Raw genomic sequence first — 23,530 nt, forward strand, 5'->3', positions numbered from 1 at the left:
CCATTTAAAACCCCTAAGCAACCCCTTAGCAACGGCCTAGTAACCGCCCAGAACACCCCAGCCTCTTAATAAATATTTTTAGCATTTCAGAACCACTTTTCGAAAACCTAGTGATGACCTCGTAACCACCCAGAACACCCTAGTATCAAAGCAGATACTTTAAGCATTTCAGAACCCCTTAGCAACCACCTAGCAATGGCCTAGTAACCAACCAGACCACCCTTACATCATTGTAGATAGTTTTAGCATTTCAGAACCCCTTAGCAAACACCTAGCAATGGCCTAGAAGCCACCCAGAACACCCTAGCATCAAAGTAGATACTTTTAGCATTTCAGAACCCCTCAGCAACAGCCTAGTAACCTCCCAGACCATCCTAACATCATAGTAGATAGATTTAGTATTTCAGAATCTCTTAGTAACCACCTAGTCATGGCCTAGTAACTACCCAGAACAATTTTAGCATCGTAGTAGATAGTTTTAGCAGTTCAGACCAATTAGCGACCACTTAGCAATGACCCAATAACAATCCACTGCATCCCAGCATCATAGCAGAAAGTTTTCAAGACTTTCAGAACAAATGCCATGTAGCCGACTAGTAATTTAATAGCATAATTCAAGTAATCGAATGACTGACAAATGGCATGCCTATTTTTGCAGTTCTGGGAGAAAGGGTGCACAGATATTTGTGTGATTTTAGTAGCCGTTCATTCACAGGAAATGACATCGCATAGTCTCAGTGAACAATGACAGGAAAAGCCACAGAGTAGACAAGGGCCGTATACCTGGATAGCATCTCTCTGATATTACCCTGGCAGGACGTGATGAATTGTGCAAGAGGTTAAACAGCAGAGAACTTTCACCACACCACATTCTACGGTCAAATAAACACATGCAGAGCTGCCACTCATCTGTAGAGTATTACATAATATAGAAATATGGACATGGCCCAACTCTACTTTAAGGGGAGTGGGATCGGAGGGTTTAAGCCACTCATGTCATGCGTTCGTAATCAACAGCCGCTGCCAGACCACCGCTTCCAAAGCCCTGGAAGAAAGTGAAGCCCAGTGGAAAATATTATGTTTACCATTACAACATGGCGGACATAAATGAAAAACGCTCTTGTAATGGTTCCTGGATGTGTAATTCCAGAATAGAAAAATGAGGGGTGACTCCACTGGAACACAATGACAGCACTGTTTCCTAAAAGCCCCGCGCCCCTCTCATCAGGAGAGATGGAGAATGCTCTCTGAACGGCATGTGCAGGAACAGATGTCAAGGCTTCGTGAGCTCATTTTCTCACTGGACAGACTCTACTCTCACTCTCTCCAGGGGAGACGCTTCAGCTGACCTCAATCGCTCGCATTGGGAAAAGCAGAATGTAGACTACTATTGAGAAAATAAAGACTTATATAAGTGAACATGCAGTGGCCCCAATATGTAAGCCCTTAGTAACCACCTAGCAACATCCAAATAGAGGAACACCCTAGCATCATACAGTATGTTAATTTTCCAGCCTTTCAGAACACCTTAGCAATCACCTAACAATTTACATTTATGCATTTAGTAGACGTTTTTATCCAAAGCGACTTACAGTGCATTCAGGCTAACATTTTGTACCTAACATGTGTTCCCCTGGGAATCGAACCCAATGCTCTACCACTGAGCCACAGGTACACTGCACAGGAGCAATGGTCTGGTAACCATAGAGACTACACTACCAACGGCCTAGTAACCACCCAGAACACCCTAGACTCTTAGCAAACAGCTTTCTGTGCTTTCAGAAACCCTTAGCAACCACCTAGTAACAGCCTAGTAACCACCCCAGCAACAACCTAGTAACGACCTAGAACACCCTGTCAATGGCCTAGAAACCTGTTAGAACACCATAGCGATTGCCTAGTAACCACCCAGAAAACCCTAGCTATAGCATAGCAACCACACTTACCCCCCTAGCAACAGTCTAGCAATCAATCAGAACACCCTAGTAACCATCCAGAATACCCTAGTAATAGCATAGCAACCACACTAACCCCCCTAGCAACAGTCTAGCAATCACCCAGAACACCCTAGTAACCATCCAGAACACCCTAGCAATAGCATAGCAACCACACTAACCCCCATAGCAACAGTCTAGCAATCACCCAGAACACCCTAGTAACCATCCAGAATACCCTAGTAATAGCATAGTAACCACACTAACCCCCCTAGCAACAGTCTAGCAACCACCCAGAACACCCTAGTAACCATCTAGAACACCCTAGCATCATAGCATAGCAACCACACTAACCCCCCTAGCAACAGTCTAGCAATCACCCAGAACACCCTAGTAACCATCCAGAACACCCTAGCAATAGCATAGTAACCACACTAACCCCCTAGCAACAGTCTAGCAACCACCCAGAAAACCATAGTAACCTTGTAACCATCTATAGCATCATAGTAGTTATTTTTGTAGGCTTTGAGTAACTAGCTGTTAGTTTTGTAGTATTTATGAAGGACACAGCATTGGCTTATTAGTGATCGTTTTGTAGGCTTTCAGAACCACCTAGGCAACCACACTTACCCCCCTAGCAACAGTCTAGCACCACCAGAACATCCTAGCACTGGAAAAAAAGCAGTATTTGGACATCTAAAGTATGCTACATGTAAAAAAAAAGTCACGACTACCTGACGGACATCACTGAAACTGACACACTACAAAACGAAAAACAAATCAGAGAAGCAGCTCACCTTTTATTAGCCAGTCAGAAACATGCTCTGTCTGTCAATCTTTTTTTTTTTTTCTTCATGTAGGTTTGCGGACATTGGGTGGGCTATAATAAAATATAAAAAGCATGCATATCTTTCTAAGAACAAGCACCATTTACAAGTGCAACATTCCAGCACAATAGTTTTATCATTTCAAACCAAACAAACTTATTTAAATCATAAAACTATAGCAATAAAACTGATTGTGATAGCAAGTGGTTGGGTTTTTAAAAGCATTTGCCTATAAAGGCATCTTTGTCTAATAACAGCCATTCAAAAACAGCAATGTATTTGGGCAAAACAGAATTATTTGGCGTCACAGCTCAGGATAGTTACTAGTGAAGGGTTTGGGAATGCTCGCATTCTTGTGGTGCCATCAGCCAATCAGCATTATCATGATGTCATTTTCCAGCACCTACACCTCAGGTGATTGGCTCAGAAACATACGTGTCCATGAACAAATATGGCAGGACGCAAGTTTACACACTTTCCAAGCTACATGCATCAGCTGTTAGGCAATACGTCTTAAACAGCTAGCAGCATTTGGAACATAATAACTGGTTTCTGGCTGATCATTCACGAGCAAAACACAAAACTATGTTCTATACAAACCAGCTCAGATGGTGTGAGATGGTCAACAAGCCAGTGGATTGCTAGAAACCAGCGAACGTGCTCCAAAACAGGTTCTAAAAGTTCTAAAACTAAAATCATCTTTAGTACAATGACACAGTACAGCACATCACCATCTAGTGTCGCAATACGGGAAAAATAAACCGAAACCAGTTTAACCACAGGGTTTCAGAACTCAGCTGCTCAGGATCTCAATGAACAGATCAGAAAAATCTTCATACACCAGTTACCTACACAAACCTGACTGATCAGAAGAAAACAACCAATGATGATAACAGTGCCCTCATGATTGGTTTGATTGCACACATGCAAACACTGTACAGTAGCTGCAAACAAATGGTCCATGAAGATGTAAAAGTCAAACATACCTGAGCTATGACACATCTCCAAAAGTCCTCAATCCAGGTGCTAAATGTTCTTCATCAGGACATCTCAGTGTCCAGACGCTTCTGCTCTCTGAGAGTCTGTGGAAAGAACTATTCAGTGCTGTCAGGACAATATTGTGCATTCCCTTGCTCTCACAGTCAGTTTGGTTTGTGTGTATCCAAAGACTTCTAATCTCTGAATTTCGGTGGAATGCCACTTATTTGGAATCTCAGACAAAAACAGTCCACTTTTTTTTTTTTTAAACATCTCTTATGGAAAACTGGATGCCTGTTGCATTTTTTCTTCCACTATGTGATGGACAGAGTGCATGAATATTAAATTAACTGGAGGAATTTCCTCCATGGAGAGTGTATTTAGGGATCTTTAAGCTGTCAGGAATGCTTTGTGGTTGGATAACTCCAGCAGAAATGTTAATAATGCAGGCTACTGCCCAGACCAAATATGGTAATATTGTTACGTCTGGAATCAGGCTTCACATCTGGAATCGTTTAGAGCTGTTGAGTCAAGAGAGAGGAGCGAGCCGAGCCAAAAATAGAAGCCGTAAAGTTTGAGTTTACAACGTCTCCAAACGCGCACAGAATACTGCATCTGAGGTGCACGATGGCACAGAAGGTTTTCAAACAGTTCTATCTCTAAATCGAAAAGTTTGAGTGTTTGAAAACTAATAAAACTCCCCAAAGCGCAAAGCTGATCTGGATAAGCGAACGCGCGCGCCCTGTGGAATAATTTATGGTTGACGCGCTCGGAATGAACTCTCATAATGCCATTAATAGACCCCCGGGGGCTACGACATATTTCAATGGCGTGTAATAACGCTAATTTTTGACATGACGTTAGGCAAAATAAAGCAGTTAGTAAGCATGATGCTGGTGAAATAATACTGCCCCCCCTCCACCTCTGTATTTCTCTCTGTGCTCTCCACGTTTCCTTTAGTTAATTCTTAAATACTCAATACTTAAATGATAAAAAACTTTATCTATATAAAACGTTCTGATAACATATTCCAACGAGTAAAGAAGCTTCTGCTTTATTTTGTTTTACATATTGGAGACAGATAGTTGGATGGGTTTATTTATTCTTTTTAAAGGAATTACTGTTTGTTCATGTCGAGGTTCGCCCCTTCGCTAATCATTATAAAAGACGTTTTAAATGTAACACTAACGGTGTATTGGATATGTGTGCCATCATGTTAGTCACATATTAAAGTGATACATAATTACATTATGTTATGTCAGATGGCGATCCAACAGCTGTTGCTATAGTTACTCCGAACGCGAAATTATATTCTGTTTGTTTACGCGTAAATAATAACGCGTAAAACACTGCTTTTTTAAAAAAATCACGTACGTGTTTTGTTTTCCTTTAAACAGATCATTTTAAGTAAAAAATGTTTTCAGTGAAAGGGGAAAATTAATTTAAGAGAGAGAGAGAGAGAGAAAAAAAGAAAGTTAGACAGGGTGGTGCTTAGCTCGGATGGAAAACGCGCCAAGATGCATTCCTCGCATAGCTTCGGAACAGTTCAGCGATGGTGACGTCAGGGCTCCGCTACCGTATAAAAGAGGAGCTGAGCGCGTCTTCACTCTCAGAGCGCTGCGCCTTCAGACGCACCAAAACAAACCGAGAACGCGACGCATCTGCGGGAGTCAGCGCACCGCGCAAACGAGGACTTAAACCGAGGAATTGTTCGTTTGATTCAACAATCTACAGCACACAGAGAAGCGAAGATGTTTACTTGGGCTGTTACCGTCATTCTTATTGCACACTTTAGTGTGGTAAGTTATTTTATTACTCATATGCTTATTATAGAAGTTGTGTATGATGACTTAGGATACAGCACAGTACATACATAGAATTATTGATCATTCAGGGGGCGTTTTCACTGGAGGATTAGTTTTCGAACGCGCTGTATTATAAATTATACAATAGACGCTTAAGTGATAGATCCTCCAGTTATACAGCTTAGAGTTTTATTTTCACTGGCTTGTTCTTAAACTTCTACATTTTAGTTTTATCTTTGTTTTAAAGTGACTTTAAAGTCACTAAAGTCTCCTGGTTTTTTTCTGCTCAGGTCTTCTCCAGCTGCCCAGCGACATGCTCATGTCCGCTAGAGCTTCCCAAATGCGCGCCTGGAGTCAGTCTGGTGTCAGATGGCTGCGGCTGCTGCAAAGTGTGTGCCAGACAGCTGAACGAAGACTGCAGCAAGACAGAGCCATGCGATCACACCAAAGGGCTGGAGTGCAACTTCGGGGCCAGCCACGGGGCCACCAGAGGCATCTGCCGAGGTATGTTTCTCATTATATGCTTTGTAAAAGACACCGAATGGAAAGCATGTGTGGATTGGAAGGTGGGTGGGTGGTGGGGGAGTCTTTGTGGAAGGAAAAAAAATAAGTTGGATGTTTGGATTTCTAGTGTTGGAATGCTCAAACCTTTCGTTTTCTCTTATAGCCAAATCTGAGGGCAGACCATGCGAGTACAACAGCAGGATCTACCAGAATGGAGAGAGTTTCCAGCCCAACTGCAAGCACCAGTGCACTTGCATCGATGGGGCAGTGGGCTGCATTCCGCTTTGCCCACAAGAGCTCTCCCTGCCCACGTTGGGCTGCGCCAACCCCAGGCTGGTCAAAGTGCCAGGCCAGTGCTGTGAGGAATGGGTCTGCGATGATGGGAAGTCTAGGGAATCCACCGACAAGCTGTTTGGCAACGATCCAATGGTTGACGATTCTGAGAGCGACCTCACCAGCAAGAACGAGTTCATCTCCATCATTAAGGCCGGACTCAAATCCTTGCCTGGTAAGATCAAAGATGCATTGGATATTAGCATGCATGTCTGATTTGTATACAATCAGAGTTTTAAATAGCGCTCTGTTTATTTGCAGCATTCCGATCGCAGCCGGAATCCCGCCAGTTTGAGAAGTGCATAGTGCAGACCACTCCCTGGTCCCAATGCTCCAAGACCTGCGGCACTGGAATCTCCACCAGGATAACCAATGACAACGGCGAATGCAAGTTGGTTAAGGAGACCAGGATCTGCGAAGTCCGTCCATGCAGCCAATCGCAATACACCAGCCTCAAGGTATGCAACATCCCTGCAAAGACAAACGCATTGCATCATGTCATTTGCATGCATTTGACTTATCTTCCATGCATCTGACTTATCTTGTGTACTCTCAACAGAAGGGAAAGAAATGCAACCGGACCAAGAAGTCCATGCAGCCGGTGAAGTTCACCTACGCCGGATGCTCCAGCCTGAAGAAGTACCGCGTCAGATACTGCGGCTCCTGCGTGGATGGCCGCTGCTGCAGTCCACAGCAGACCCGCACCATCCGCGTCAAGTTCCGCTGCGAGGATGGCGACACCTTCAACAAGAACGTCATGATGATCGAGTCCTGCAAGTGCACTTACAACTGCGCCCATGGCAACGATGCCACCTACCCCTTCTACAGACTCTTCAACGACATCCACAAGTTCAGAGACTGAGCGCCGGCCAGGGAATCCCGCCTCGACCCTTACGTGACCGGGAGCGCGTCACAAGTGACAACCAATGGCAGCCCAGCTGCGCAATCGGGGGGCCCGCCGGCCAATCAACTACCATCTCCTGTTGTAACTAGATTCCCACGGAATTACGGACTTACATTATGGGGACTTTGAAGTGCACTGTTTGCTGAGGCCGCATCAGCGTTTCGAAAAGGCTCGCTCCACAATGGAGCGCTATGTTTTATAGCTTCGTTATGGAGCAACTTGTAAAGATGTAAAGATGCAGTTGTTAATATTACAATTCCTGATGTATATCTTGATGTCTAAATACAAAAAATGACCCAAACTGTAGACTTGTATGTGTGTATATTCCCAATTGTAGATATGCACATGCATAACGTACAACTGGTAGACTATGAACCTGGTCAAGGTTGAGTTTGTCCATGTAATACTCCCCCTATAATGCGGGTGAACGCATCCTCATTGTTTGGCAGCTAGAGAAATCCAACTCCACGACATGATTAACAACGGACTTAAAGGTTGAATGAATGTTTTATTATTGTTATTAATATTATTTATCGCAAATGTAGCTCTTTTATTTGAACAACGTCATACTGGAATAAAGTGTAAAAATTATCTATGATCTAATTTTATATGTTACAAATAAAAGATTTATTTATGAACTAATCACCTCGAGTTGTGTTCTTGAATGTTCATAACTGTCAAAAACAGATCATTCATGAGATGCAATTTTTCAATTTTAAGAATGAAGGGTTGGTTATATAACAGCAGTTCTGGAAGTTTCTCTCGCTTCTCTCTGTTGAATGGAATGCTACTGGGGAACTGTAAGACTTGACTTGCTTCCTATAATAAAACCTGAGCCACTCGTTCATTTAGCTCCTTTAAGAAAACAATTAAGAGACCCAGCAATAGCAGAAAGCATGGACCTGTGCCTGGAATCTTGAGTGCTTTTCCAAACTGAGTTTCAGTTGGTGTTTACAGGAGTTTTCAGAGCATAAAGCACAGAACTAAAACATCGGGAATCACGGGGAGATGAGGTCTTTATGCCACATTTGGTTTAATTTGTTAGACAACTTCTCACCCAACGATTGGTTTACTTGTTGCACATGGGCTTAATGATTATCGATCTTATCTTCAATCAGAGACCTTTAGCTCCGCAATCATGCATTATGAAAAACAGATCTGCAGGGCATCTCTCCATCTTCCCCGTCTCTGACCCCTCCTTCAGCCCGGAATGATATATCTCCAGAGAGGTTTGATCCAGGTGAAGGAAATCCAGCTGAGGAATGCAGATGCGCTGATGGTCGGCAGATGTTGGAAAATATTTGGAAGCAGCTTGTTCGGTTTGAGCCATCCTTCTAAAAATACACCATTTCTGAAAGAACAGATATCCTTCCCTAGAGGCTTTATGACATCCCAACGGATGATGGGAACACAAATGGATGGTTATACCACACCACGGAGGCCTTTATGGCAAGAAAACGCATTTTCTATTGGAGTAGGACAGTGATCCAGACGTTTCCTTGCGATATGAGATTGTAGACGAGACCAGCAGCAGTTCGGCTTCTGAAAAAGGGAATAAAATGTCAAAAACACAAATAAACGACACAGATAACACTGGTATAGTCAAATGAAATAATTTTTCAAAGTCATTTTAATGGTCTACAACTAGGCATCATGAATGCAGAGCCATTTGTTATGCTTTTTTTCCCCACTTAATTTTGACATCCGGTAGGAATTAAACAGTTTCAACAAACCTACATGCACTTTTTTGTGTGCATTTGTCTTTTTAGCAGGAATAAAATGTTGACAAATTGGGTTTTAAGTGGTGATCATAATCATATTTTTAATCCTGTCTCTTGTCCTCTTCAGTGGTGTTCCTAATTCGCTGTCTGTCATCTAACTGATGACCCCTAGTGGCCAAATAAAGAGCTGCTGCTATGTTTTAAAGCGACAGTCCACCCAAAAATGAAAATTATGTCATAATTTACTAGTCATGTCCATGCATTTCCATCTCCTGAGAACACATTTTGAAGAATGCTGAGGTCCAAACAACACTGGACCTCACTGACTTTCAAAGTATGGACAAAAAAAAATTTTTCAAAATATCGAAGATCTGCAGAAGAAATGCAGGTTTTGGTCGAAATGAGGGTGAATAAAAGATAGCAGAATTCATATTTGGTGGACTATCTCTTTAACTCTTGAAATGTTCCCAAAACAGTGTGAGCCAATAGCAATTTCATGTCTTTGATGTCTTTGGTTTGCTAAAAAAGGCAAAAAGTGTACATTTTCTAAAGATAATATGAGTGGCAAAACTTACCGCCATGATGCAATGTTATTCTAGTTTTGTTTTGTGGCTGCTGTGGTGTTTTGAGTTGTTTTTAGTGTGTTGCTAGGAGGTTGCTAGGGTGTTACTTATTTGTCCGAGTCCCTGATATCTAGATTTGGCTCAGGTCCCTTCTTTAATGTGCATCTGTGGGACTTTTTCCTCTGTTTTATGGCCCAGCAGGTCAATATGGTGCATCTGATCTGATCGTGTAAAATGATGAATAGCTTGATTAAGACACACACTCATGTAGTGAAGTAAACGGGTGTGTGTGACGTGCTGCCAAAAGTATAGGATGGGGAATAGTTACTATAAGATCGCTTAACTAGCCATGACAGACACCTCATCTCACACAGGCACTGGATGTAAGCAATGACGACATGCCGCAGACAGCGTTACATAAGCGCTAATGATGAACTTAACGAAAATCAGAGAAGGCGTCACTGGCGAGTCCGAGGAGGCATAAACGTCTGTTTATCTGCTCAAACAAAGCTCTCTTTGATGGGGAAATAAAGCGTTAGTGCTGCTTTCTGTAGAAAAGTGTTCGAGAGCCAGGTTGAGATGGTCCCTGGGTGTTTTCTTTAACTCCATGAACAGAAAACACATGCATTCAACTGCACAGTGACATGAAAAATGCTTGTAATAACTACAGGCCTGCCAGATTGGGCAAACCTGGCTAGTCTGATGCACACTAAAACGGTTGGCTTTTTGGTAACAAATTTGTGTTTATAGTGATAAAACAAGGACATTAACGTACCATCCTACATTTGGTATCATTTGAAAGCTTAAACAGTCAAAATTCATCCTGTGAAACTGTTTTGAAATTGGACATTACATTATCATAGAAATGGTGCTTTAAATCCTTTTAGCAGGCTCCTCCCCTAGTGGGCAGTGTCAAGTTTAATATGACAAAATTTACTACAATATTTTATCATCAAAACATTTCCTCAGAAAGGCCTGAACACCAGGACTAAAACAAACAGACAGTGTATTATGAAGAGGAGCAGCTGCATAGGCCGTGCTCATATTGGGCAAGAACACAGGCTGATTGCCAAACAATATACAACCAGTCCATGACCGATATTCTCCAGTGCAATCAAAGAGCAAAGGCTTTCAGAGGAACACGTGCAAAATATCTAGGTCACTGATAGTTGATCATTATGGGATGTTGTTAGAATGACAGCCATGCACTGTGACGACAAAAACACAACAAAGACAACAACAACAAAAACACTGGACTGAAGTAGAGCGTTACTTTGCAGCTACTAAATAATTCTGAACAGTTAATGCATTGCTATGCAGTTGCTGAGGAGTTTTGAATGGTTGTTAGTGTGTTGCTAGGCAGTTTCTAAGGAGTTCTGATGAGTTATTAGTGTGTTGGTATGCAGTTGCTGAAGGTGTTTGGTTGATAGGCAGTTGCTTTTGGAGTTCTGATTGATTGTTAGTGATGCTAGGCAGTTTCTAAGGAGTTCTGAATGGTTATTAGTGTGTTGCTAGGCAGCTACTGATGGTGTTTTGTTGTTAGGTTGATAGGCAGTTGCTTTTGGTAAGTTGTGTTCTGAACAGTTTGAATTGTATTAGTGCGTTTCTAGGCAGTTAATGAAGGTGTTTTGTTGTTAGGCAGTTACTAAGGAGTTCAGCTTGGTAATTAGTGTGTTGTTAGGCAGTTTCTAAGGAGTTCAGCTTGGTAATTAGTTTGTTGGTTATTAGTGTGTAGCTAGGCAGTTGCTGAAGGTGTTTTGTTGTTAGACAGTTGCTAAGGCAGTTGCTAAAGAGGACCTCATTATGTGTTGCTAGGCAGTTACTGAAGGTGTTTTGTTGTTAGGCCGTTGCTAAGGTGTTCTGAACAGTTGTTAGTGTGTTGCTAGGCAGTTGCTGAAGGTGTTTTGTTGTTAGGCAGTTACGTTCTGGTTGTTAGTGTGTTGCTAGGCAGTTGCTGAAGGTGTTTTGTTGTTAGACAGTTGCTAAGGTGTTCTGAACAGTTGTTAGTGTGTTGCTAGGCAGTTGCTGAAGGTGTTTTGTTGTTCTGAAGGTGTTTTGTTGTTAGACAGTTGCTAAGGTGATTTAGTGTTGCTAGGCAGTTACTGAAGGTGTTTTGTTGTTAGGCAGTTGCTAAGGTGTTCTGAACAGTTGTTAGTGTGTTGCTAGGCAGTTACTGAAGGTGTTTTGTTGTTAGGCAGTTGCTAAGGTGTTCTGAACAGTTGTTAGTGTGTTGCTAGGCAGTTTCTAAGGAGTTCTGATTGGTATTTTGTTGTTAGGCAGTTAGGCAGTTGCTAAGGTGTTCTGAACAGTTGTTAGTGCGTTTCTAGGCAGTTAATGAAGGTGTTTTGTTGTTAGGCAGTTACTAAGGAGTCTAGTTGTTAGTGTGTTCTGGTGTGTTGCTAGGCAGTTTCTAAGGAGTTCTGAATGGTTATTAGTGTGTAGCTAGGCAGTTATTGTTGGTGTTTTGTTGTTGTGTTGTTGATAGTTTTTAGTGTGTTTAGTTGGTGTGTTGCTAGGCAGTTTTGTTTTGTTGTTAGGCAGTTGCTGAAGGTGTTTTGTTGTTAGGCAGTTGTTCTGAACAGTTGTTAGTGTGTTGCTAGGCAGTTGTTAGGCAGTTTGCTAAGGTGTTCTGAAAGGTGTTTTGTGTTGTTAGGCAGTTGCTATGGAGTTGTTGAACAGTTCTGAACAGTTGTTAGTGTGTTGCTAAGGCAGTTGAATGGTGAAGTTGTGTTTTGTTGTTAGACAGTTGCTAAGGTGTTCTGAACAGTTGTTAGTGTGTTGCTAGGCAGTTTCTAAGGAGTTCTGAATGGTTATTAGTGTGTTGCTAGGCAGTTACTGAAGGTGTTTTGTTGTTAGGCAGTTGCTAAAGGTTGAACAGTTGTTAGTGGTTGCTAGGCCGTTGCTAAGGTGTTCTGAACAGTTGTTAGTGTGTTGTTAGGCAGTTTCTAAGGAGTTCTGAATGGTTATTAGTGCGTTGCTAGGCAGTTACTGAAGGTGTTTTTGTTAGGTTTTGTTGTTTAACAGGCCGTTGCTAAGGTGTTTTTGTTGTTAACAGTCTTGTTGTTAGTGTGTTGCTAGGCAGTTGCTGAAGCTGTTTTGTTGTGTTAGGCAGTTGCTAAGGTGTTTCTGAACAGTTTTAGTGTGTTAGGCAGTTGCTGCAGGTGCTAAGGAGTTAGGCAGTTTGATAATTTATTTTTGTTGTTAGGCAGTTGCTAAGGAGTTCAGATTGATAATTAGTGTGTTGCTAGGCAGTTGCTAAGGAGATCTCAATGGTTGCTAGTGTGTTGGTATGAAGTTGCTTAAGGTGTTGGGTTGTTTTGCGGTTTCCAAGGAGTTCTGATTAGCTATTAATATGTGGCTACGCAGTTTCTAAGGATGATTTAGAAACTGCCTAACAACACACTAAGGACCATTGAGATCTCCTTAGCAACACAAAACTGCTCAGAACAATCAAATCTAGTGATGTTGATGGCTGGACAAAGACCACTAATAACGATGATCAAACTATTCTAAAGAAGTCTTTCCCAGCATGCACCTGTCCCGCCGTGTGCAGTGGGTATGTGGCCATCAGGACTCGCCAATCGTGTCTCATTAAAATGCAATTACACACAATGCAAAGTCCAAGCCACATCTTTGAGAAACTAAATCACATGTTGATTGTGAAAACCAGCTCTCGTGTTTCCCTGACCTTCAAACAAGCCATGTTTGTTTGGGATTCTTTGCAGCGATGCCATGTCAAGATCGTAACGTTCTGCTGGCAAATACACACTCACAAATATACACGTTTACGCTAAAACAACACAAATCTCTGATCTGAATTAAAGCAGGGCACTTTTCAGGACCCAGTCTACTAGAAAACGAAACACAGCCTGTCTGTATCTGAGGGTGTGGTTTATTTGTCTGCTAAACCAGATATAACAGATCAATCAATCAGTTAACCAGCAAAACCAGCATCAGTACAGACAAGGCCGGAACCATGCCTTGAACACTGGGGAGATTTAATTTTTTTTTTTTTTATGAAGCATAGTGAAATAGAACAGTCTAATTTTACTTGGGAAGCAATCGTTTTGAACTATTTGCATATAATATTTTAAAACATGCACACATTCATTCTCATTTGTGTGCTTAATATGAAACGTTTCAAGCATAGTCAGTTAGGAACTACAACTCAAATCAGCCATATTTGAGAAAACAAAAGTCTAGTAGTTTGCATCACTAGTTTAACATTTCTAATGTAAAACAGTTGTCAAATATTAAATGTTTGGCTACTCATTAATCAACGGTAAAACTAACACTTTGCGCTGGAATTCGTGTTCAGCTTCCGTGAACAGTAAACTCTGCCGACTTTGATCTGATTGGCCATCATTTTGAGATTGAGGAGTGTTTAGATGTAACTTTCGTTTAGATGTAATGTGTTTAAATGTAACTTTCAAACCTTTTTGTCATCCTAACAATTTGGCCATTTTTAATTATTGGGGGAGACTTATCACTGTCATTGTGTATGGTGGTAACGGCCCTGATAAGTGTTCTCTCAAAACACTCACAGAAACACGAGGTCAGAATGTCCTTATCGCAGCAGCACTGCTGTGCTGTACTTCCTGTTTGCGGTGATCGTTTCAGCATAAAACAGCTTAATCTCACCCGTGAAGGGCAGAACATGCTCTCAGAGTTCTAAAAATACACATCCGGTGAAAACACACACTGTGCTGGGAGTCTAGAGATAGAAAACACTCTACCAACTCGTGCCCTCAAACACACTAAACACACTACAGCCAACATGAAGGCAAACTAAATGTTCCAGGTCTTATTTTGAAGGGGAATTATTCTGTAATGACCGGTAAACAACAGTTAGTGCATTATTGTTTCACGTAATATTTTTTAACATAAGTGTATAATATGCAACAGGTTACTATGCTTATATAAGTACATACTGTATGCAATAAGCATTTAATCTCAGCCAGATTCTCTGCAAGTATAGACACAAAAAAAAATGAGAACAAAGATGTAACACACACATCTGAAGGAATTTAAACCTAAAAAAATGAAAATTCGCTGACAATCGACTAGCATTGCTTCAGTGTCTCAGCAATGGATGCTCTGCAGTGAATGGGTGCCGTCAGAATGAGAGTCCAAACAGCTGATAAAAACATCACAATAATCCACAAGTAACCCACAGCACTCCAGTCCATCAGTTAACATCTGGAGAAGACAAAAGATGAAACAAATCCAGCATTAAGACGTTTTAAACTAAAATCTGAGTCTGTAATCCATAACAACACTTCCTCCAGTGAAAAAGTGTTCTGTTCTGAATCAGGAGAGAAATCTTGATAGTTAAAGGAGTGTTTGAAAACAGCTCTAAACAAATATGTGTCTGGATTTTGATGTGAGAGACAACAGGAGATGCACTTTTTTCATTTATTATGGATTATGGTCCATTGGATTACTTGCGTATTATTGTGATGTTTTTATTTGGACTCTAATTCTGACGGCACCCATTCACTGCAGAGAGACACTGATGCAGTGCTACATTTCTTCATGTAGCACTCCATTTGTGTGCACAAAAAATATCACTCACAAAGAGATCCAGAAGTTTATTAAAATAAATGTGAAACAAAAAATCAATGATAACAGAAATCAAATGTCATGTTTTACCCTCATATTCTGAGGCAAACAACAGCGTGAGCTCTATGAGGAATGTTTCCGCGTTTGTCCGTCTCCATGAACACAGTGGCGTGTCTTGTCTGATATCACTTATCAGCGCTCAAAACATATCAGTCGCCAAAACATGCCGTTGCCTCGGCAACGTTTATTGCTTTTCTCTTGATCTGAAGCCTTATCTGCTATTGTCTGATTGTCATAGTCTGCTGGATAACAGGACCGTTAACGTCGGATAAACATTAGGACGTTTGTCTCCTACACTTTCATATATTACCCTGATTTTCACTTCCACTGCATATCAGCGTTTTAATGGCCTTCAATCTGACTTGAATCTGAACTCTGACTTTTGGCGATGCAGGAGTCACGCTGGGTGTCAGTCTTTCTTTCTTTGTCATGCTTTGCACCATTATCACAGTTTTGTCTTGAACACCATGATCTTCTGGAAGTCCAGCATTGGAATGAATGTTTTTTTCACAGCCGTGAGGTGAAATGTCCAACTTATCGTCTCCACACAGCCTTCTACCATCATCAGTGACAGTCTCAGTACAGTCATCTTCTTCAGGATCTTGAGAAACCATCATTACTTCTTCAGTTTTGCTGGTGATGTTCACTGAAACCACTTTGTTTTGGTTCCCGTCATCTGCCTGAGCGTCCCGAACACTGTTATGAGAACAGTTCTTCATCTCCACCTCTTCTTCATCACTGTCATCATTTCCATCAGGATGCATTGCAGGCAGTTATTTTCTGCGTCACCACTGACACCGTCATCATCTTCAGTGTTTCCATCCTCTTCTTCACTTTGAATCTCTCCGTCCTCCAGCTCATCGTCCTCTGAGACTTTTGGCTTCTTCGCCACATGCACAAGAGCTTCAGAACGTGGTTCAGCCAGGGAACATGATGTTCTGGTGACGTTCGCTGATGCAACACATTGGACAACATTGGAACGCTCTAGAAGGAGAGGAAAATGCATGTTGTAAATAATATAAAAAAAGATTAAAATATAAATAAATGATTAAATTTGATTAATAAATTTTTAAAAATAAAAAAAAAAATAAAATATTATATTTTATTAAAATAAATTTATTTAAATAAATACATTAATATATTTTTATTTTAATCAATATTAAATACACTACTAAATAAACTTTCATATGGTTAAAATTAATAAATAAATTATATTTAATTATTTGAATATTTTTATCATTTATTTCATTATTTATTTTAGTATTTTTATTTTTTATTTTTATCAAAATATTTTAGTTACTTAAAATGAATATATAAATAATACATCTAACAGCATGCTAGGGGTCAGTGGAAACGTTTAGAGGGGTGAGTTGTAAAGTTTTTTTAGTTGCAGTGTATGTAAAAAAAAAAAAAAAGAAAGAAAGAATAAAAATAAGACAAAATAAATTTGGTTAAAATAAAGAATTGGTTTAAACAAATATAAATACATTTTTTATGTAAATAAATAATAAATAAACTATTCAAACAAATAGATTTGATTAAAATAAAAAATACATCTAACTATGGGAATGCTTGGGGTTTTTTGAGGTTTGTGAATTGGTTGAAAATAATTTTTTTTTTTTTTTTTAAATAATTATTAACGGAAGATTGAACTAAATTTATTTTCCATCACGCCTATTAAATAACATAAATCCATTATATATTTTTTATTTATATTTATATAAATATGATGTTCTGAATATAACGGTGGTTGGCCCGCTCTCGACAATTTTGGATAAATAAATAAATGTATTTAAAGAAATAACACATCTAACAAGAGACGGCTTGAAAAGTAAAAAAAAAAAAAACCTGTGTAAGAAAAAAGGATTAACTAATTGCGATAAAAAAGTAAATATTTAACATTTAAAATGAAATAAATAATAAATAATTAATAATTATTAAATTAATAATTTATAATTAACAATACATAATTTTAATACATCTAACATTATATATATATAAAAACCAAACATAAATAAATAACATTTAGGAATTACTAAAATTTTCAGTAAAGTATTTAACTTGAAGTAAAATAAGAATGGGGTAAATTTGCTCAATTGTCATGAAAATTATTGTCAAATTATTATCAGTTAATATCAAAAAAATTTAAAACCTAAGAAAGTTCATTATGCATAATTTTATAATTGGTAATATATTATTTTTTAATATGTCTATTATCTTTTTTAAATAAATTAATACATAAATACAATTCAGTGATTGCTACCATTTTTTTTTATAAAGTATTATTGAAAATAAAAATTTTAATACAAATGGTCATAAATTATTCCTCAAAAATTATTAAAGAATCTAAAAATGTTATGCAAAATATTTTAAATAATAATACAATTTATCATTAATGACATCTAACACTGAATTAATTAAAATGTTTAATTATTTTTTCCTCCTTTAGCTTGTGGATGAAATGTGAGCGGGACACATTTCTGTGAGGTTCAGAGCCGTCTGGAAAGGGTTTGCTGTGATTGTGTGTGTGTTTTGTAAACGGTCTGTGAGTGAGGTACTCCTGACTGTGCTGTCGCAGAACCACAAAGACTTCTGGGTATTCCACGATGGTCTTATGCATCAGGTTTTCCTGCAGAGTTTTCTTCAGGTCCAGCTCCGGATATCTGCCAAAAACATTACTAACAAACTTACATTTGACCATCTTGATATTTTGATGATATTCAACACATGATGCATTTACATCTACATACACTACCAGTCAAAAGTTTGAGATAAATGTACATTTATAATATGTGTTTTTTTTTTAAATGAATGATTTTTAAAGAAGCCTCTTCTGCTCACAAAGGCTGCATTTATTTGCCAAAAAATACAATAAAATCTACAATATTGTGAAATATTATTACAATTTCAAATATCTGTTTTCTATGTGAATGTGTATTAAACTGTAATTTATTTCTGTGATGCGCAGCTGTATTTTCAGCATCATTACTCCAGTCTTCAGTGTCACATGATCTTCAGAAATCATTCTAATATGATGATTTGCTGCTCAAGAAACATTTCTGATTATTATCAATGTTGAAAACAGTTGTGCTGCACAATATTTCTGTGGAAACAGGATTTTAGAAAGTTCAAAAAAGAGCAGCATTTATTTGAAATAGAAATCTTTTGTAACATTATAAATTCTTTACTGTCACTTTTGATCAATTTAACACATCCTTGCTAAATAAAAGTACTAATCTCCTTTCCTGCACAGGAATAAATAACATTTTAACATAGAAAACAGTATATTCGTCACTAAATAAATGTGCACATTTGCACCAGCATAACAAAATTTGAATATAATAGGAACTGATGCATTAAAGCTGATTCTTTGTGATTATATTATGAATATTCAACACTATGGTCCATCTCGGGCCGTGTAGACGTTCTCCGGATAAAGAACGTTCCCATGACATCATGGCTGGAGGTGCGAGAGGAAACGCTCATGTTTGGCTCCATCAAAGCCAGTTTGAGGTTAAATCAGGCTCACAGCTGGAGACTCATTCAGCCTGAATCAGTAACAGCTTTGACAAGCGCTCGCGAGCCTCCGTGCATCTCTCGCATGACATCAGCCAACCCCAGGCCTGCCGAGAGCCTCGTAAACCAGGGATTTCTCAGCCTTCGATCCGGCCCAAACACGAGAGCCTGGCATTTCCAAGTGCAGCCGCCTGCGTCAACAGATTCTCAGACGCTCAGAAGCTGGTTCTGTTCTCCAGGCCAAGACAAAGAGCCAAACCCACGCAAAGGAAAACAAGACGGGCCGAGCCAAACCTCATAGGACGAGCGAGGCTTCGGCAAATCCACACCGAACAATAAACAAACGCCTCATTTCTGTGCTGGCAAACCTCAGATGAAGCTTAAAGTTCAGATTTATAGACTACATTACACACATACTGCTGGACAGAGAAACTCAGTCACCACATCTGAACCCTGCAGAGGCTGATAATCTTACTTTATCTGGGTGAAGACTAGAGGGAAATAAGAATGGAGGGTAAATATGCTTAATTGTCATGAAAACTGTTGCTCAAAATTATTTAAACCCCCCAAAATGTCCTTATGCAAAATATTAGCATTTATAATATAATCCATAATTAATAATATATTATTTTAAGAAATCTAAAAATAAATAAATACCAATTACTAACAAATTTTCAGTATCTGGCTTAAGGAAATAATTAGTGCAAAAATGCATGCAAAATAGTATACATTTATAATATAATTTCTTATTAATAATGCATTATTTTAATAAATCTAACATTAAAAAGACAAATAAATAATAACTAAAAAAAACTTAGCAATTGTTACAATTTCTCAGTATTTAGCATAAAATATGCATGGGTGAAATGCTAATGTTATGTTAATTATTCCTCAAAATTATTTAAAGAAAAAAAAAGTTTTTATGCCAAATTGGAAAATGTATTATAAATATATTATATATAAATATATTATTTTAATAAATCTGACATTAAATAAATAAATAAACAATAAAGAAAAAAAAGGAAAATAAAATGTGGGGTAAATATGCTTAATTATCATGATAATTATTTCTCAAAATTATGAAAAATAAAAATGTTCTTTACACAGAATATTATAATGAATAACATATTAATATATCTAACATTTAATGAATATTTATTAAAAATAATTAGAATTTATTTTTTTATTTTTTCTGTTTTTTTTTGCACAAAACAGTCAATGTTGCCAATTATATAATTTAAATAATTTTATCACAGCTTTTGATCAATGAATGTTCATGATTTTGATGAGTAAAAGTATTTTTAAAAATTGTTTAGGTATTTTGACGATTTGGGAACCATTTTAATCAATAAAAAATAACTACTAACTAAATTGATTAATTAATAAACAAAAATACATAATCTTATTAATGAAATTATTTATTAAATTATTTAAAAAAAACCTAATAAAACTAATTAATATATACATTTGGGAACCAAATTAATAAATAAAACATGATTATTAACCAAACTGATAAATAAATGAATAAACAAAAACACATTAAAAATAAATATGCTAATGGAATAAATTAATAAACAAATACAATTAATATATAAATAAAAATTAATTAACACATACATTTAGGAAACTAATAAATAAAGCCTGACGGATTAAATATGACAATTAAAAAAAAAAGAATTTTTTTTTTTTTTTTTTTAGATTTTGTCTACAAGTTCAATGAACTTGCATTTCAAAAAATTAGATTTTCTGACTATTTTTTTCATATGTCAGGGTTAATGTGCATTTTGCTGTATGCATAATGTAATAAAATCCATCGAAGCCAATCGTGCAAACTTTGAGAGTTTCAGTGCATATCAAGCTTTTGCATTCAGGTATTCCCAAGCACAAGTTCAAAATTGTATGGAAACCTAGCAAGTGATCTTCTGCTCTTTCAACTATGGCTTTGTAGGATTCTTTCACTCATTTTATCACCCATTAAACACCATTAAACACCAAACAAAAGCATCGAGCTCCCGTCACTGAATGATGGTTTTCAGGCTGACAGTCTTACTGGTGTTTTGGCCGTCGATGTAGCTCTGTCTGTGTGTGTGTGTGTGTGTGTGTTGGAGCAGTGAAGAGACACTCGACCACAGGTATGTTCCCAAAGCATTTGCGCAAATCGTTTTTTTTTTAAAGTGGAAAACAGTCATTAAAGCTGAGCAACTGTAGAATCAGATCCATTTACATCATCTGTTCTCTGCTCTGTCTCGCACGTACATCAGTCCCTCAACCAGAAGAAATAGTAGTATTTTGTAAGAATAATGTTGTTAGAAGGTTTTTTGTAGTAGTGTAGTTTTGTCATTGTTTTATCAGTGGTTGATCTGCAGTGAATGGGTGCCGTCAGAATGAGACTCCAAACAGCTGATAAAAACATTACAATGCAGTGCTACATTTCAACAAATCTGATGAAGAAACAAACTCATCCTAATCTTGGATGATCTGAGGGTGAGCACATTATCAGCAAATTTTCATTTTTGGGCAAATTTAAATTTTTTCCCTTATGTTAGTTAAGATTATTTAATGCATTTTAAAAGAACGCTGTAGTATATTTATACACTAACAGTGACCTAGATTCATAAATGCTGTTCTAAACTGTTAGATCAAGATGGAAACAGTCTATCCGCCGGGTAAATATTAACCGTGAGCGATGAAAGCCGCTCTTGTGAGCTTCCAGTAAAGAGATGTTTGTGGTGAAGGGCTGAAAGGCGAATCAAAACAAACCCTACGCACATGAGAGACAGAGAGAGAGAGATGATAACGGCATGTCATAAAACAATCATCTGCTCATTTATTGATCAACATGTTTTGGAAAATGTTTTAAGCTCACGTTAAATCGCTCATTAAAGAAGGAAAAAGACAGAAATGAGGACTTTATATTTTCCACTCATTTTGACCAAATAGCCAGTGGTGCCATTTAGATGCAAAGTAATTGATGTAAAACAAAGACTATGTGGGTAAAGATTGTGAATACTGGAAAAAGTAAAAAAAGTCATTTTTGAGGACTATATATATATATCACAATTTATAATTTGGTTCCCAATGAATATAAAGTGAAATAAAATGTCAATAGTTTCACCACACAAAAAAGGGTCAGTAAGTTGTGCTGCATTTTATTTATTTAATTATATATATAGATTTAGCATTTTTAAGATGCAGAGTCAAGCAAAAATAGTTCAACTATTAAATTAAAAAATTAATAAACAAAAATACATTAAGAAATAAAATATATAAATATTTTTATATTAATGTTAAAAATAAATAAAGTACATAAATCACATTAATAAATAAATAAAACTAATTAATTTATAAATTTGGGAACCAAACTAAAAAACAATTACTGTTAAATAACTTAACTAATTAACTTAAATTAATTAGTAAACTAAAATACATGAAAACATAAAAAATACACAAATATATGTATATTATTTTCTTTATAGTAATTATATATATATATACACACACATACACACACACATTTTATTTTGCAATACAAAAAATAAATGTATAATAAATATCATTATCATAAATGCAAATCTAATTATTACCAATATAATAATTATAATATTTATATAGTAATTATATACTATTTATATACTATTTTATTTTGAGGTATATAAAAAAATACTTTGACTTTTTAATTCAAATTACTAAATAAATATTTATAATAAATATAATAAAAAAAAAAAAAAAGGCAGGTTGGGCTTTTTTTTTTTTTAGCAAATAAGTGTTGCATTTTTAAGATGCACTGTCAAGCAAAGTTTGGTTCTGTAGTGTTTAGTTGTCCTCTGGCTGTTTTTAAACACCTAACGCATCCTATATGAAAAACCCTAAAAAAAGAAACGTGACTGATTTCATTTCATTATAAACCAAATTTTAAAAAAAATAAAAAAAATATATATTTTTTTAATTTCCGAAACAGTCATGCCGTCTCACGGGGGCAAAAACAGGATTCTGTAGGAAACGCGTCCATGGAAGCTGATCCAGGATCAGTGCAGACTCAGAGCAGGTGCGCAGGGCTTTACGGCTCCCACACGGCCCTCGGACCGCAGCGAGGGACACCAAAACACACAGACCGACAGAGAACCAGAGAAAAGCATCTCTGACGAGTCCCCAAACACTCGAGCTGCGTAACTGCGCCGGAATTTATGAGCAGTGAAGTCATTCCCATAAAGCATTCTGTTTCGATTTCACACCAGCAGGAATAAATCAGAGCGAAGCATCAGCCAATGCAAAGCCACGTTATCTCTGAGTATGTTTGAGTTCTTACCAAAGACACAATAAAACACACACACACACACACACACACACACACACACACACACACACACACACACACACACACACACACAGAATTTACAAGGACAGGAAGCTGAAAACACACGTCACATGCTCAGATTAAACACTGAAGCCATGAGATCGTCAACACGAAGATAACACTAGAACATGTTTTTACTTCCAGAGCTGCTCAGCTTGATCTATAATGAGATATGAAGCGATATAATTATGCCATAATATTTTTTTTCCAGATCTCTGTATTTGGTTTGATGTAATTGCTGGAGTGCATAATATATATATATATATATATATATATATGATATACTATATATATATATATATATATATATATATATATATATTATATATATATATATATATATATATATTTTTTTTTTTTTTTTTTTTTTTTTGCACAAAACAGTCAATGTTGTCATTTATATAATTTAAATAATTTTATCACAGCTTTTGATCAATGAATTTTGTATTTTAAAAAATTGTTTAGGCAT

The 23,530-nt window shown here is 37.4% G+C and overlaps 3 protein-coding genes across 3 annotated transcripts in view; 2 read left to right on the plus strand and 1 right to left on the minus strand.

Moving 5' to 3' along the window:
• The window catches only part of LOC109085971 (protein phosphatase methylesterase 1-like), a 576,397-nt gene that overhangs the window by 152,308 nt on the left and 400,559 nt on the right, over window positions 1-23,530 (plus strand). The gene's annotated exons all lie outside the window — the stretch shown is intronic.
• The window catches only part of rnf150b (ring finger protein 150b), a 581,444-nt gene that overhangs the window by 145,099 nt on the left and 412,815 nt on the right, over window positions 1-23,530 (minus strand). The window lies entirely within an intron of this gene.
• LOC109074732 (CCN family member 1-like) lies at window positions 5,345-7,927 on the plus strand. Its single transcript, XM_042713908.1, has 5 exons — window positions 5,345-5,538; window positions 5,835-6,048; window positions 6,212-6,556; window positions 6,643-6,839; window positions 6,941-7,927. Exons 1-5 carry the CDS (start codon window positions 5,491-5,493, stop codon window positions 7,241-7,243), a joined length of 1,107 nt encoding a protein of 368 aa, XP_042569842.1. The 5' UTR covers window positions 5,345-5,490; the 3' UTR covers window positions 7,244-7,927.

This window comes from Cyprinus carpio, chromosome A23 (genome assembly GCF_018340385.1).
Source record: "Cyprinus carpio isolate SPL01 chromosome A23, ASM1834038v1, whole genome shotgun sequence".
Taxonomy (NCBI): domain Eukaryota; kingdom Metazoa; phylum Chordata; class Actinopteri; order Cypriniformes; family Cyprinidae; genus Cyprinus; species Cyprinus carpio.